This window comes from Amblyomma mixtum, chromosome 3 (assembly GCF_055824585.1).
Source record: "Amblyomma mixtum isolate Tamu chromosome 3, ASM5582458v1, whole genome shotgun sequence".
Taxonomy (NCBI): Eukaryota; Metazoa; Arthropoda; class Arachnida; order Ixodida; family Ixodidae; genus Amblyomma; species Amblyomma mixtum.
This window is the reverse complement of record NC_143014.1, coordinates 43,857,577-43,873,501: the sequence shown is the minus strand read 5'-3', so window position 1 is coordinate 43,873,501 and position 15,925 is coordinate 43,857,577. Positions and strand designations below refer to the sequence as shown.

Sequence of the window (15,925 nt, the reverse complement as noted above, 5' to 3'; positions counted from 1 at the left end):
ATTTGCACTACGTAAGGTTAGCAGCTGTAGAGTGGTTGGTTTGGTTTATGGTTGACTTATGGGGTTTAACGTCCCAAAGCAACTCAAGCTATGAGGAATCCGTAGTGAAATGCTCCGGAAATTTCAACCACCTGGGGTTCTTTAACATGCACTGACATCGCACAGTACATGGGCCTATAGAACTTATCAAAATTCGACCTCCGCGGCCGGGATCGAACCCGTGTCTTTCGAGTCAGCAGCCGAGCGCCATAACCACTGAGCCACCGCGGCTGCTACTGTAAAGTAGAACACAGTCGTTTACTTTGCACTGCACAAGCGCTGTGTTCATTTGCTGCTGCGGCGGCCTAGCAGGGATAACAACAACCTCTAATCCACTTAAGGGACTGTGCAGTAAATTGAGATTACCTAAAGGAGACACGAAATAGGCATTCCATCACTCGTCACCCCAGCACAAGAATCTTTGAGCTAAACGAAGTTATAGACGATTAAAAATTATGCTCCTCTCCCCCCTCAACTCGTACACATGGGGCACCAGAAAAAAATAAAGAAAACTGCTCTGGGTCTGGGCCCTGCCCATGAAAACGTCATTCGCTGACGTTCGGTTTGCGACTTCCGGTTGTCGCACCCAGCACCCCTGCGCAGCGTCGGCAGCGTCTTTCTGGTCTCCACCTTCCTGGATTGCAGCGCGCGTCGGATTTCTTTGTTAAGAGGGAACAACGCAAACACAGGACGCAGGAACGAACAACTTTTCTTTCTTTGCTTGTCACTGCGACAAAGGCACTGTGAGTGGCTCCCGAACTCTCGACAGAAAGAGGCGGCAGAGGTAAATTGAAACCATATGCGCGGAGGCAATGGCCTGGCTCGCGGTTGCCTGAGGGGGTCGAGCAACGGCACGAGCAGACGATTTTCACGGCTACTGGAAGTGTGCCCGTGTTTACAAATGACTTTTAATTCGTTGCATAGTCCCTTTAAGCCATGAGCCAGCCTTTCCGTTAGTCCTCTTTTCTCTGCAAACTCTCGTATAACATTTACGCCTTGCGCAGCTTCTGGGATTATTGGGCTCGAATCGCCCATGCTATCACTTCTTGTGTCGTCCTTATCACAGCCAGCAGGCAACAGTTCGGCAAAAACTGAGGAGATGATGGCTTAGTCGGACATTGTCCAGGGAAGTTTCAGCTGCGCTGTTTGTGTTCCTGAAGTCAGTAATGAACACGCTTTCTGTAACACGCTGCCGCTCCAGCACTTTATTGCTTCACTCGCTGTTGAATTGCGCCCAGCAGGTTGGTGGAGGAAATCTTGTTGCATTCAAGTGCTGGAAGAAGTCTCCTAGTCTTTTTCTTCCACTCGCGACACTACCTCCCCCTGTAAAAAAGCACTGTCCCCATGCTAACACGAAAGCAAAAGCGCACGGCGGAAAACCACACACGCACCCAGCAACTCCTGCTGGCCAGTGTAAAAGGGAGTTTCACAGGTCGAATAACGCCTTGGTCTGACGGCTGGGGAACACTGTTGTGTTAATCGGCAGAAACACGAACTTCACAGCGTTAAGGTTATCCAGCGCAACATGTGCCGATGCATTGTCCATGATGATGGCAATGTTTCTTTCCTTCATGGCAGAACAGCGGTCAATGAGACGCATGTACTCCTCAAGGAGCTTTCAGTAATCCATGTTTTTGTATTGTTTCTGTAGACGAATGACTCTTGATTGCAGTTGGGTGCCTTTGAAGCTTAACGCCTTGCAGATTTCTAATCGCAAGAAGTGGCAGCTTTTCGGTTCGAGACAGGTTTACTTGAACACAACCGAAATCCTATCCTTTGCATGCTTTCGACTGGTGCACGACTCTCCTCTGAATGCAAGCATTCAATATGGGAAGTTCCGAAAGTAAGTTTCATCATTTAATTTCACGTGGAAACTTAATTGCCGAACAAAAAATACACCATGGCATCGCGAACTATACGCCTTGCACTATTTTCTGACTTCGTCACCACCGACATTGAGAAATATGTCGTAGCGTGCTACCAGTCTGAAGAAACCACTCTGGTAAAACTCTGTGCCCTGCAATGCAATGCATTGCTACCATCTCATGCCCATCCACATTCGCCGAAGCTGTTACCAACCATTTTTCAACATAACACTTGTTCATTTGACTGTTTGTACCCACCCCTTATGTAATACCCCCAGTGGGTCTTTAAGGTATTAAAATGAAATGAAGTTATTGCACCAGTGCACGTAAAAGAACCCCAGGTGGTCGAAATTTCCGGAGCCCTCCACTACGGCGTCTCTCATAGCCTCAGTCGCTTTGGGACGTTAAACCCCATAAACCAGCCAACCAAATTATTGCACAACCTGCTCTGCCTCAGCATTATTCTGGAAGTGACATCCCGTGAGTGTAGTTTTCAATGCCGGAAGAGGTGAAAGTCCGATGGGGCAAAATCGAGACTGTAGACCTGGTGTGCCAATCTCTCCCACCTGAAGTGATGGATCTGTTCTTTTGTGAGCCTTACTGTGCGGTTTTATGTTGTCCAAGGGGACAACACCTTCACTCAAGAGTCACCATGGTCTCTCTTGTCGAATGGCAGACGTGAGCCTGGTGAGGGTGTCGCAGTAGTGTGCCACATGGATTGTCCCTTCATAGAGGAAATCAAGGAGAATTGCACCTTTTGCGTCCCAGAACACTGTGGCCATAACCTTTCCTGCATTTCTCAAGGGTCCATAAGGGAATACAGATCTTCAATGGCGGTTTTAAAGTGACTGAAGTTGGTGATGGTAGTCACTTCGGATGAAGTTCATTCCATTCTTGGGCTGTTTTCAGGAAAAAAAGACCTTTAATATGTTTCAGTGTGGGTTTTCATGGGTTTTTTCCTCACTGTTGAACTGGGATGCTTTCACGTCATTGAGGTGGCCTTGGTTTCTGGGGTAAAGTGGTGCACCCATGTCTCGTCGCCTGTGATGATTCTGAACAGGACTTGTTTTCCTCTTGTGTGTACCGCATCAAGTGATAGAGCGTGATTCCCATTCTTGCAATCTTGTGATCCAGGGTCAGGTTTCTCGGCACCTATTTTGCAGACATTTTTCAGTAACCCAACATATGGAGTGTTTGATGGGCCTGAGGACGACCAATACACAGTGTGGAAGCCATGTCTGACATCGTTATGTGCCTGTCCGCTAACACCATGTCTTGTACTCTAGCGATGTTATTTTCATTTGTGGATGTGGAGGGACGCCCACTTCGACCCTCTTCTTCCACATTCTACCTTCCTTAACTTAACACGCAACACCTGCGACCAACCATTTGATGAGACATGACCTCTTCACCATACACGGTCTGTGGTCGTTCATGGATGCCAGACACACTAGTCCCACGTGCCCATTCATACTGGATAACAGCACGCACTTCCATTGGCGACCACGTTGTTGGCACGTGCCTGTCTGCCATTGTGGTTTGTACTCGGATACCCTAGGGCACTCCGATCTGCTGCTACTCTCTCTTTGGTGCTCTGCACTTGCGTCATTCCTCCTCCACTGACACTCCTTCTGTCGTTAACAGTGGGTGTGGATTCTTATGGCGATTGTTTGTTTCACCTGGTGTAAAAAATGACGAAACTTGCTTTCAGACTGTCCCTCCTATTTGGTAGCAGCTTGAAAGACTGAGCGTATTCATCCATGTCAAAGATGTTAAAGCTATAAACTTCGCCAGCCAGCCATTGCTGCTCATGAAGTCATCATGGTTCAGGTGCGAAGCGAAAGACCAGGGCTTGCTCAACAAGGAGGGGTCCGCTAACGGGCAAGTTTTCTAACCGAGCTGCTTTTAGCCACCACACTAGCGCCTTCTCCACATCCGGAAAAGTATAATCTCTTACCCGTAATCTTCAGTGGCCGCAGTAGCATTTCCAAGCAATTTTTCCTTGGTGTTCCAAATGCCACACAGTTGTCAATGGTAGATCTCTCTCATGTTCCAGCGCCTATTTATTTGTGCCGCATTCATGTACTCTGCATGTGCTGAGCACCTGGTGCTTCAGTCCCAGCTTCGGTATAATGCGGACCATGAACTCGTGATGCACTCTGCCGAAGGGCCACTGCATGGTTAGTTCTTGTTGTGAAAAGTGCCCCAGAGATGGTAATCTTCCAAGCCGGAAAAATCGACGCTTGGGCTGTACCGCGACCACAAGCCTGCACCAGTGCTGGAGAACATACTGTAACGGCAGAGGGAATACTGTCCTCTTTGAGGTACGCGCGGCAGCACTTCCGACTTAGCTCTGTCGGCAATGCTTTAACACAAGCGCGGCAATATAAAGCGGCTTCTGCCGAGCATGTTCGCGACAACCTGGTATGGTTTGTGCGGATGCGAAATGCATTATCTTCAATGGGCGCCAAGTTTAAAAATGGAACACCTGTTTAAGCGAGTACTATTAATGAGGTTTTACTGTACGTTCGTGTCGGCGCAATAGGGCCACCTCAGCTTTGATGAAACCACCAGCAGTGATGTGCTGGACTAGTTGCGTCGTAGGAAGGCAAAGTACAGCTGAGGCAATGTGTTGAACTTGGAATGCTGCACGAATGCAGGAAGCCGGAGCCTTAGGTGCAGCGGGTCGCATAGACGATGAACAGTATTGAGATGTTGCCCACAGATGCGCTGTATGAGAAGGTCATGTTCGTGCCCAGATATTTCTCATGCACCAATTGTGACCCCCCCCCCCTTACCACAAGTATGATCGTTGGTACACTGCTTTTTTTTTCTTCTTTCGCCGAACAGTGTATTGTGGGGTTACAGTTTTTATTTTTGTACCATGTAACTGCTGTACAACACAATTGTTGTGCTGTTGTCTGCATTTGAATGCTGCAGCCACCCCGTAAGTCATTCAGATCCTGACAATGAATATCTGAACATGGTCACTACAGTTGTGACCTGTTAATATGAACAGTTTTGGTTCCCGAGCAAAACTGTGCATAGTGATGAATAGTGAAGGGGAGAAAAAAAATTAAAAACTTCAGTTAAGGTCTCTTTTGTGGGTAGAGCTAAGCAGCGAACTGCAAGCTCAACAAAGTCTTTCCAGATTAAAGTGCATTGTCCGAGTAGCCATACCTAAAATTTTCCACCGATGCAGCTTGAAGCGCCTAGCAGTCCATGAAGGGTGTGATGGTTCGTTCAGGGTTTATTGTCCTGAAACGTCGCAGAGGCTATGAGGGACAGAACATTTGAGGGCTCCAAACTAATTTAGACCACCTGAGGTTCTGCATAACGTGCTCTGACATTGCACAACCCATCGGCACCTTTTTCTTTTCACCGCTATCAAAAAAACTGCCGTCATGACTTGGATTCAACTCCTTTCCTCCAGTTAACCACTGAGTCATGGCATGATGGCCTATTTCTTATTATGACTGTTCACAACCTACAAACCGCAAGTGTGTATCTGTACGTCTGCTGACACCTGCTGAATGTGGCTGTCAGTACATGGGCTGTAATGGACTGTGTGTGCATTTTCACCCTGCCCATTGTTCAGACAGCGAGTTTCGCTATTAATGGGGCGTATATATATTGGAAAAATCGCCCATGGTTCGAGTCTGCTATATTGATGGGCTTTCGTCAACACATCAACACTAGGAGCAAAGTCCAGTGCATCTTTCCACTCTTGTCTGCATTGCGTTTTATTTATAGCCTTCAATGCAAAGTAGCATATTGCTTGGGTGGCTGCTAAAACTGCTGTGTGTGGCTTGGGGGTTGGGCTGGGGGCTGGGTGGCTGCGTTGCTTGTATTTTGCAACAGTTACTTGCTGCGTACGTGCATGCGTGCTTGTGTTTTGCAAGGCACAAAAGTGGCCAAAAGAATGTCTGTTTTAAGGTAGTGGCACTGTCGAAATAATCATTTCATGGCTCCTTCTGCTGCCTCAGACTGACAAGTGCACAATCGCTCTTCGTGCACATATGGTGAAGGCCTATTGAAACCCAGTGCAGTTGGCACGGCCGCTGTGCGCTCGCTTGCTAGGAAGCAATGTGCTGCACCATGTGTCAGATCATAGCGTCTAACCCCAGCGTACTCGTCGAATGACGGACAAAAAGGTGAATGAGTACTATACAGTTAAACCTGGATTTAACGAACCTCCATATAGTGAACTCCTCGATATAACAAGTTTAATTCCCCACCGTCGCCCTCATTGAAGTGCGTGTATTTGAGACCTTCATGTAATGAATGTGTAGTGGCGATTTACCTTTATACAGTGAAAGCTCGTTAATTCAAAACTCGATAATTCGAATTTTCGGATAATTCGAACTACGCTACTTGGTCCGGCCAAGCTCCATAGAGATCTGCGTATAAAAAAGTCCGTTAATTCGAAAGCGAGTCGGTTCCGTTACGGATAATTCGAACTACGCGCCACCGCGTCTGGGCGGCTTGGCACACAGCATGTGGCCCAAAAAAAAAAAAAAGCACCTCCTCCGCATAGTTAGAGGCTGCGTACGTCCTAAACGGGGACAGAAGATGGAACTAGATAAAACCTTGGAAGAGTGGGTAAAGCTTAAATGGCGCCATCACTGGCGCGGTGGCTGGCGGCACCGGAGGGAAGGGGTTGGCGACCGCGCTGGCGGCTGCCTACTCTCTTTTCCGCGCAACCTCCGCAACTGGCAACTAAATGCTCGTTAATTCGAGCCCTGTTAATTCGAAAATACGGATAAGCACTGTCAGCGCGGTCCCAGCCAACGCCCATGAAGGCTATGACTTCGGACGGGCGCTACAAATTACGTGCGAAAAACTTTTTTTTTCTTTGCGAGTGTCGTCCATGCTTCCACCCATCGGTCGGTCGCCAACGGAAGCACGCGCTCAGCCACGAACAAGACGCCAAGACGCCGGCACAAGCGCTGGCACTCTGCCAAAGTTCGCTTCCCCCTTGCTGGAGCTAACGTCAAAAGTGATGTCTTGCGCGCCGCCAAGAAATGCGTCGGGGGGGGGGGGGGGGGGGGGGTATGTTTGGGCTAGTTGGCAGCCGGAGAACATGTTTACAAAAAACATCTATTGTGTCCTCTTTGCTTGTGCCCCGTGGCAGTGCGCTGTTTTCTAGTCAGGTAAATCATGCAGCCAGCAGCCAAACAGCTTTGGCGCAGCAATCAAGGAGGGTGGTTTACTGCTGCAAATAGAGCTTTAGCATTGTCGTTTGGTAAATATGCTGACTATGGCCATATGGCTAATGTGACCAGACAAGTTTGGCAAAGGTGTGAACAGCAGCACATTACTGTATTGGCCATATGGCTTTGTGATAATGCTGAAACTCCTTTTGCAACAAACTCTACTATATAGAGTGGGGATCAAAGTGGCGGACACCATAGCAGTCGACACAGCTGTCTCCAGCTCACGTGGTGGCAGTGAGGAGCGTGCACATTGAGACACCTTGCGTCATTTTTCCTGGTATATAAGTCATGCTGACGGAAAATACAGTAAAAAAACCGAGACTTTACGATGAAAAATGCAGTATATATCTGCGCCGGCCGCCAAAAGTTGCACCAAAGTGACTTTGGCTAATTGCATCCGTGGAATAATGCATGCACACTTACGTGCACCAAACGCAAGCATTTTGCCGGATATTACGTTGTTTGTCTCGTCTGCAAAAGCAACTACTGATAACTTGTCTAGTGGTGCAATCAGGTTTTGAGAACTGGAACCATTTCTGTCAACGAACATCCTTCTTTAGGTCCAGAAATGGCTGAATTGTCACTCAAAATAAAAAAAATAATACAAATTGGTCATGGATTGTGCTTTAGGTGATGTGTGAGAAAACAACAAAAGTACTTAAACACAGTAATCTACTTCAAAGCGAGGGTCCCTGCTTCAGAGTACGCCGTCATTTTGCTAATGCTTTAGCATGCGCAAGAGCCGTGCATATTACTCTGTAAATAGTGCAACACGAGCGTATGTTAAGGCTTCATTTGAAATACTGTTAGGTGCATGTGCATGTGAAAGCGCGTTATCCCATATGCCCATTTTATACTCCCACTGTATCCACAGCATCAGAACGTCACGTTTGCACCCATTGCAGTTTTGGTAGTGCAACAAAGAACTACTGAAATGGAATATAGTGGTGTATGCAGCTGAAATATTACTTTCCCTTGATAGTTTTTATGCTTTTGAGTTTCCTGTGTTGTGTGCTGAGAGGCATTCTGTTTACCGTTATCCATACTGCCTTTGTATTTTTTTTTTTAATTTATATCTGGCTTCTGCTACAAAGCATGAAGAAACTGCTTCCAATTGACTTTTCACCTGCTACAAAGCCTGCTTCAAAATACTGCTGGTCATTTCAAACACTGTACAAAGCTGAACGCATTTTTTTTTAATACTCTGTGCACCATATATGCAAATCCCCTGTGCAGGGGTGGGGCAGCTGTGCCATTTTTGACAGTTGAATCGTTTTTTCGCCTTAAAAAAAAAATATCTGGTTGCAGTTTTTCGTTTAAAAGCCGTGGAGTCCGTCCCATTTTTCCTGGTAGCATGCACAGTTAAACAAACATTGTTTTGGAGTTCTTTAGCCTTATACCCCTGTCAGACGAGCAAGTTTAGTGTCATTTTCAACGAGTGACACTCGCCTGTAGTGTCATTCGCATCATGTCACACGATGAACTTTAATGACACTCGCTGCTGAACGCACTCGGCAAGAAGTGAGTTTGGGGAACTCACTTCACTTTTCCCGGGGGGGGGGGCGAAGTGTATAGCCTTGGTAGCAGCGTTTCGAAATTAGAATACGTCGGCAATAAAAATGGCGTTTTATTGAACGCAGCTAATTTTTTTTGTCCTCTTGTTCATGTAAACTTATTTGCGTTGCCATTAATTATATATACTGCACATATTCCGACATTCTTGTTTTCAACTGCAATAATTTATTAGGCAGCCGCAGCGGTATGGCTATGGCGGCTAGCATGGTGACCGTAGCAACCATCTGCAACCGTTTCGGTGTGACGGTGCAACAGTCACAATATTGCACAAAGCTCCTTGATAATCATAAAAAAGTGCTTGCAGTTTGCAATCTACTGTACATTAAAGCTTTGAAGCACGAAACGTAATATTTTTTGTGCTTTACTTGAAAAGCCATCGTCACCACCATCAATTCCCAATGACACTTTATTTTTCCGTGTAGCAGCACGCCCCGAAAGTGTCACTCGTTTTGGAGAAGTGCACTTCGTGAAAGTGTCGCTAAACTTGCCCGTGTGACAGGGGTATTAGTTGCCCTTCCTCCATTAAGCTTTCAATAATAAAAAGCATTGAAGGTACTATGGTGTAATCTGTACAGGCGGATTGTATACCAGGGCTGAAACTCAATGTAATGTTTGGTTTATTGGGGGCTTAATGTACCAAAGCAACTCTCGCCATGAGGGACGCCGTAGTGCAGGGTTCCAGAAATTTCGACCACCTGGGGTTCTTTTCTGTGCACTGACATCGTTCAGTACATGGGCCTCTAGAATTTCGCCTTCATCGGAATTTGGCCGCCGCGGTCTGGATCGAACCCTCATTTTTCGGGACAGTAGCCGAGCACAGTAAGCACTAAGCCACCGCGGCGGGGTGAAACTCAATATAATCTGCTGTTGAAAAATGTCTAATTAACTGAAGTTGGGTAATTACCTTCAGATGTTTGCATGTTGTATAATTAAGACAAAAGCAGTACGTACAAGAAGGTATATGCATATTGCTATTGTTTTTCTGCGTGTGTCCGCCTTCTTTATACGCTCATGGTTGCTAAAGAGGATGAGCTGGGATACATATACCTGCTCTAAACGCTAATCTTTCTGCTCCAAAGTGTGTTCGATAGTGACCCGTGTCAGTCATGTCACTGCTTTCTCTCGCAGCTTAATGTCATTCTTGCACCATCAGTTTCACGTACTGCCAAAGAATCGGATTTGAAAAAACTTTCCCAGGTGGTCAGATTACTTTATTGCTGATTTTGATTGCAAAAAATGTGTAAAATTAGAGTCAGAAGAGTCATTGTTGTCTGTGTTAAGAGAAGAGGCAGTGTGGTCGGTCATATCATCGCTTTGCCATGCATCTGAAGAACTCGAAGGAAAGTCAGTAAAGAAGGAGAGCGAGATGGTGAGCATTGGTGATAAACAAGCTAAAAGCAGTGCCAATAAAGATGGAAATTAACTTCCGTGGCCCCTGCAATGGAGATAAAAATCAAGTTTCGCATGCCTCCGTTGAGATTACGCGGGGAAAAGGAAACTACGAAAGAATATTGGGGTGTTGTCGCAGACCACGGGACACTCTAAAGCTAGAAATCAGTTCTGTTTATCTCCACAAGAAGGTACCGCAATAAAATTTCACATGCTTCGTGTAATCCTTGGAGGTGGCAGTACCTTCCACTGTGCATGCATCGTCATTATGGCGCTAAATTTCAAACGGAGCATTGAAACAGTTCTTGTGGGGCAAAGACCTTGCGGGACGGAAAACGCCCACCGTACATGTACAGCAAAAACCCTCAAAGGGTTAAGTCTCAGATCAGGCTAGCAGTTTTCATGTGCTTAGGAGAAAAGGTGTTGCTAGTCACTATGTGGATTATCTATGCACATCAGAGAGCTTGCGTACAATGTAACGGAACTAAAATGCGATCAATAAGCAGCCCCGCCGCAGTGGCTCAGTGGTTACGGCGCTCGGCTGCTGAGCCGAAAGACGCGGGTTCGAAGCAGGCGAAATTCTAGAGGCCCGGGTATTGTGCAATGTCAGTGCATGTCACAGAACCCCAGGTGGTCGAAATTTCCGCAGCCCTTCACTACGGCGTCCCTCATAGCCTGAGTCGCTTTGGGACGTTAAACCCCAATACACCAGCCAACCTGCAATCGCTAACCAGGCTACGTCTTGTCAAGAATGCAGTGTTTTGGGGCTGCGGTCTGGCCTGGGCTGCCTCTCATCACCTGTTTCACGAGATATCTGGGTTTAGCCAGTTGTATGCTGCTTGATGCGGTCCTGATGGCAACGTTGAAGGTCAATTCTATCACTCAAATTGTTCACAGTTGCATTGTCGCATTGATGACTTCGCAGTGCTGTAAAACTAGCGAAAGCGATCAGCAAGGGCTTGGTGATTTATGGACCAATCAGAAAGGCATGTGTTTGGTACAGCAGCGAGTCCTTTACTTTCAGGCATCTCTGGTGCAGAGGTTGCTTTGTGGCATGATATGCGGGGTGACCTGTGGACCACACTGGCTGATCGGCTAATCAGCATAGCTAGCTGACTGGCTTACTGGCTGATCGGCATAGCTGTATTAGAGCTGTCCATGGCGGCAGCAGTTTGTGCACTGATTGACAGCTAGGGAATGTTTGTAGTTGCAGCTTAGTGGTGCCACTTTTGCTCCAACCTGTGCCAAACTAGATAAGCTGCTCCATAGTGATATAAATTGCGCCCAACTGCTGCAAACTTGCCGCTTTCGAATTCCGCAGCATTTAATACCGGCTATTTAGGCAGACCTAACCTTAGTTGTCACTGTTTCAGAATGTTCCGTAGCAGCCCACCTGTAACTAACATGACTGTCACGCGGCATTCATTCCTTAATCCTAAGATTTGCAGCAAATGAACTCGTAAAAACCAAGATACTGACTTCCATGTTGTACTTTTTATGCCATATGCACGAGCCATCTTCGTTCCGGCGAAGTTTTGGCACATATTCTCTAGTCGCTGCCCATTTCTCTCTCTCTCCTACAAAGCACAAGCGGAACACATGTCGAGATGAGGCCGATCGATGTCCGGCTTGCGTGTCATTGGAGTGATTCCTGCTGGCCGGTTGATTAGGCCTAACCAGAGTCAAACGATCGAAGGTTGTATTTAATTATGATGCAGATATTTGGTGGTATAATTCACATGTGAAGTTATGGCAATGTCAGCGTGTACGGCACATCGGTTCTGCCACTGCACATCTTTTCTAAGCGCTGATCTGAGTGAGCCAACATGACACTATGCATACGTACACAGCGGTGAAGCATAGAGAGAGTTCCCCACTGTGTGCAGTTAAATTTTTTAACCAAGTAAAGGGAAATTCGTACTCGTCTGAAGTCCATTCTTGAAAATCGTGGCCGACTGCGAAATTGGCTACTATACTCCATTTCATACATAGCAGACAACGCTGCGGAGGTTGCTGAAGTAGTGCGTCTGTGAAATCATATTACACCGCCACGTATCATTCGTTTTTCTGAAAACTCTGGTCACTGTTTTGACGAATACAAAGAGCTTTATAAAATGATCTGGTAGCATTGAAAATCACTGTCGAAGCTGTGAGGTGCTCAGTGTTCGGGCTCTCTGGTCATAATTTTCATGGAGTGTTAACTACTTTTTGCGCGCGGATTGAGTAGGGCCGATTTGTCCTACCAACCGCGTATCATATCGCCACGTGTACTCTTTGCTTCCCGAAAACTCTACGAGTCGCAGGACGAAAATGTGGCAAGAGGTAAAACGAAGTCCAGTAGGTGCCAGTCACTGCACTTAAGATTTGTCACTACAAAATATGTTTGTGTTTGCTTTGGTTGTATGGCGAACTACTTTTTGCGTGTGGACTTAGCCTGCGCGCTAGCTTTGGCAGCTTTGCCTGCTATGTATGAAACGGAGTATAGCCAACTTCTTCATCTGCAATGCTGCCTCTTGAGCAGTTGATAATACAGCTACACTATAATGGTGTGCATTGATTGACAGAGTGCATATTAAGCTTTCAAATGAGGCCTACATTGTGCTCTACCTTACTCTAAAATGGAGCATTCGCTCAGCTGGAGTGGGACCCCCTCTTTAGGTCTGCGGGCAACGGCACTGTTCATTCAGTAGCGCATTTGTGCATTTTGAAGTTCTTTGAGGCTACCTTCATGCCTCTGCAGACTGAGAGGCTCCAGATCGTTGCCAAAGGTTAGCTAGCGTAGCACTGCTCAATGTCATTACCCACTTTGGGCATTTTCTCGGTGAAGCACATTTCTCCATTGCATACGAGGACACTCAAAACCATGCATACGTGCCACAGAAGAGGTGTCGAATGCTGTTACTGAAGTTTTCTTTATGTGTGTTCTGTGATCTTTTAAACAACTCAGTAATAGGGTGGCTAAGCATGAACACACTTGTTTGCATCATTGATCTTTTTGGAAGTAATTGTCATTGTTGGCACTGCTGCAGGTCCATTTTTAGGTGTTGCTTCGACTACATGGAATGAAGCACATCATAAAAGGCTAGTTAACTAACATATCGCCTTACTGTGCCCCGTAGTGTACCAGTGCGTTGGGTTGTGTTTTTCCCTCTTTTTATCGTACAGAATGTAATGAATTATTTTTTATGCATCCCCTGTGTGTGAGGCTCTAGGAGTAAGTGGAGCATGACCTCCAAAAGCCCACTGCCAGAGAGGTTTCACAACAGATTTAGACTTCATCATTCATGAGCTTGTTGTGTATGCAACCAGACTATGACAATGCAGACTTTATTATGTTTTATGTTGTGTAGGCTGTGTTCCCTGGGCGGAAAATTATTTTTTCTGCAAGAGATCAGTGGCGTCTTGCTAGTGTGTGTGTGGAGGTGGGGAATTCATCTCGGCTGTGGCAGGGCACTGTAGTGGTTGGAACTGTGGCTGATGCATTGTTGCCTGGGTGCAGGACCCCTCAAGGAGGCACCCAACCTGATCTGCACGCCACATGCCGCTTGGTACAGTGATGCCAGCTGCACTGAGCTGCGCGAGATGGCAGCCTCTGAGATTCGTCGGGCGATAGTGGGGCGCATCCCGGACTCTCTGCGCAACTGCGTCAACAAGGAGTACTTCACGGGCTACGGGGACGGCATCAATGGTGGTGCCTACAACTACAACCCCATGGGCGTGCCCCACTCGACAACGGCCCTGGAGCCCCTGGCGCCCGGCGTGCCGCACTCGACCTCGCACCTGCAGGACTCGGCCAACCATCTGGCCCCCAAGCCCGAGAGCTCGGAGGTGCACTGACATATCATTCCAGGGGCCCCTCCTTCATTCCTTCTGTCTCGCCGTCTCCTGTGTTGTGTGCTTCCGTTTGACCTTCCCCCCACCCTCTCTAGCTAGGCGCTCTCTTTTAGTTGGCTGCTTTAGGCTTCCCCTTCTTCTCGTTCATGTGTGCATTAACATTTGATGGGTGGCAGTCCCAAATAAAACTTGGCACCTTTTAACGTCCTGCTGTGTCTCTCGGTTCCTTCTGTGCCGCCGTAGCAGGCGCCGCTCGGCGTCCTCTCCCCGCTGGGTAGCTGCTTGCGCCTCTGGGCTGTTCAGGGTAGCCTTCCTCTTGGGCTGGTTCTTGCGCAGGTCTCGTGGTGCCTGGGGACACTTCCCCACTGGTGCAGAGGGAGGAGAATCAATAGTGTACTGTAGGACCACACGTGGCGTTTTGCTTGGCTCTCTCTCTCTCTCTCTCTTTCTCTACCCTTGTTTTTTGTGCATTTCATTTCTCTTAGTTGCTGTAGTCATTCACATGGATAAGTGCTCTGTTCCAGGAATGTGTGCTGCATATTCCTGGTTCACCCTTTGTTTGGGGTCCGCACGGTCCATAGTTGCTTTTTGTGTTAATTCCAATTGGGTTTGTCAAATTGCCAAAAGTTCTGTGCATTTCATTATACAAGTTTGCTTGTGTGAGTGTAGCTGCATTAAATTAAAAGGTGCATCCTCATTACCCTTTCCACTGGTGGGTTAATCAAAATTGCACTTTTATTGGCCACTGTCATTGTGTAGTTAAGTGCTGCACTATATATATATATATATTTCTTTTTTTTTTTTTTGACGGAAAGGCATGGTACTAAAAGATACCCGGGCATGTATTGGACACTTCACTCCATTGGAGGTGGCATAGAAAAATAAAACTTCACTAGTTGGAAAAGTGCAATTGTTTTATGTTAAAACAAATATGTGCATGTCATCCCTGCCAGACGCAGGACAAGGCTGAAAAAAAAAGAGAAAAAAATAAACAAACTGCTCTTATTCATTTGACATATGGGTGTTATACAGGCAGCTTGTGCCAAGGCTTTTCTTGCATTTTGAGATATTGTGGATGAGGGCAATCTGCTTTTAACAAGTGCCTGCTGCAAGGTGTTGGCAGGCTAGCCTTTGGTCACCTTGCAGCTGTTTTTAGATGGGTTCTACATGGTGATGGTTCCACCTGGTCATGGCATTCCCTCACACTTCATTTCAAGGCCCCACATTCAAGGGAGCATTGCTAAGATGCCCTTGCTCCCCCTGCTGCTTTGCATTGCGGTGCTCTCCAGCAGCCAGCGTGGCCTGGATTTGTCTGCATTGGAACTATGCCAACCGCTTCCTCAGTAATAGCAACATTGTCAGTACAGTTAAAAACTGGGTCACTATTCACGCAGTTTTGCAGCCTTGGCCTGTCTGTGTGGCATAGGGAATCCTGGCTTTACCCAATTTGCTTTTGAATGCGGAATTGTGAAATTTGCATGGTAACACACAGACACCACTGATGTACATACAATACTCCTCACAAAACAAAAAGCATAGTTCTTGTGTCTGGGCAAAATTGGGGTTTGCCTTGATTAGAACACTGAATGAATGGAAGTGCATTTTACCCCAAGACCGTGAACATTATATACATTATTTTGTGGTGCTGCTTGTCTTTTTTTGTGTGTGCGCGCGTGCATGTGTTGTAATCAACAGTTGCAAATATATCACCTCAAAAAAAAAAAAAAAAACCTTGTTTGCTTTCCGCTACCCTCATGTTGCCTCCCTTCAGGCATTGAACAATTTTTTTTTTCTTTGGATTTGACGACCACCTGGCTCCAAGTGAAATAAACGGTTGGAAAGCAACAACCTGTGGTCTCACCCAGTTGCATTGATTGCATGTAGGACTTTATTGCTTTACAGATGATTGGAAAATCACTGGCAATATTAGGTCTATACTGGAAGTGTGGAACCTTGCTTTTTGTGACTTGTAAATTCCGTGTGACAGGAATGGCTCCTGTTTATGGA

General features: G+C 46.7%; 1 protein-coding gene across 4 annotated transcripts in view; it reads left to right on the top strand.

The window, feature by feature from the left end:
* Window positions 1-14,125, top strand: part of CtBP (C-terminal binding protein) — a 45,586-nt gene extending 31,461 nt beyond the window's left edge. For all 4 annotated transcript variants that reach the window (XM_089578961.1, XM_089578960.1, XM_089578959.1 and 1 more), the window contains one exon: window positions 13,584-14,125. In XM_089578961.1, coding sequence (XP_089435087.1) covers window positions 13,584-13,921 — 338 coding nt within the window. In that variant the 3' untranslated portion in view covers window positions 13,922-14,125. The remainder of the gene's footprint in view (window positions 1-13,583) is intronic.
* The last annotated feature ends 1,800 nt before the right edge of the window (window positions 14,126-15,925 follow it).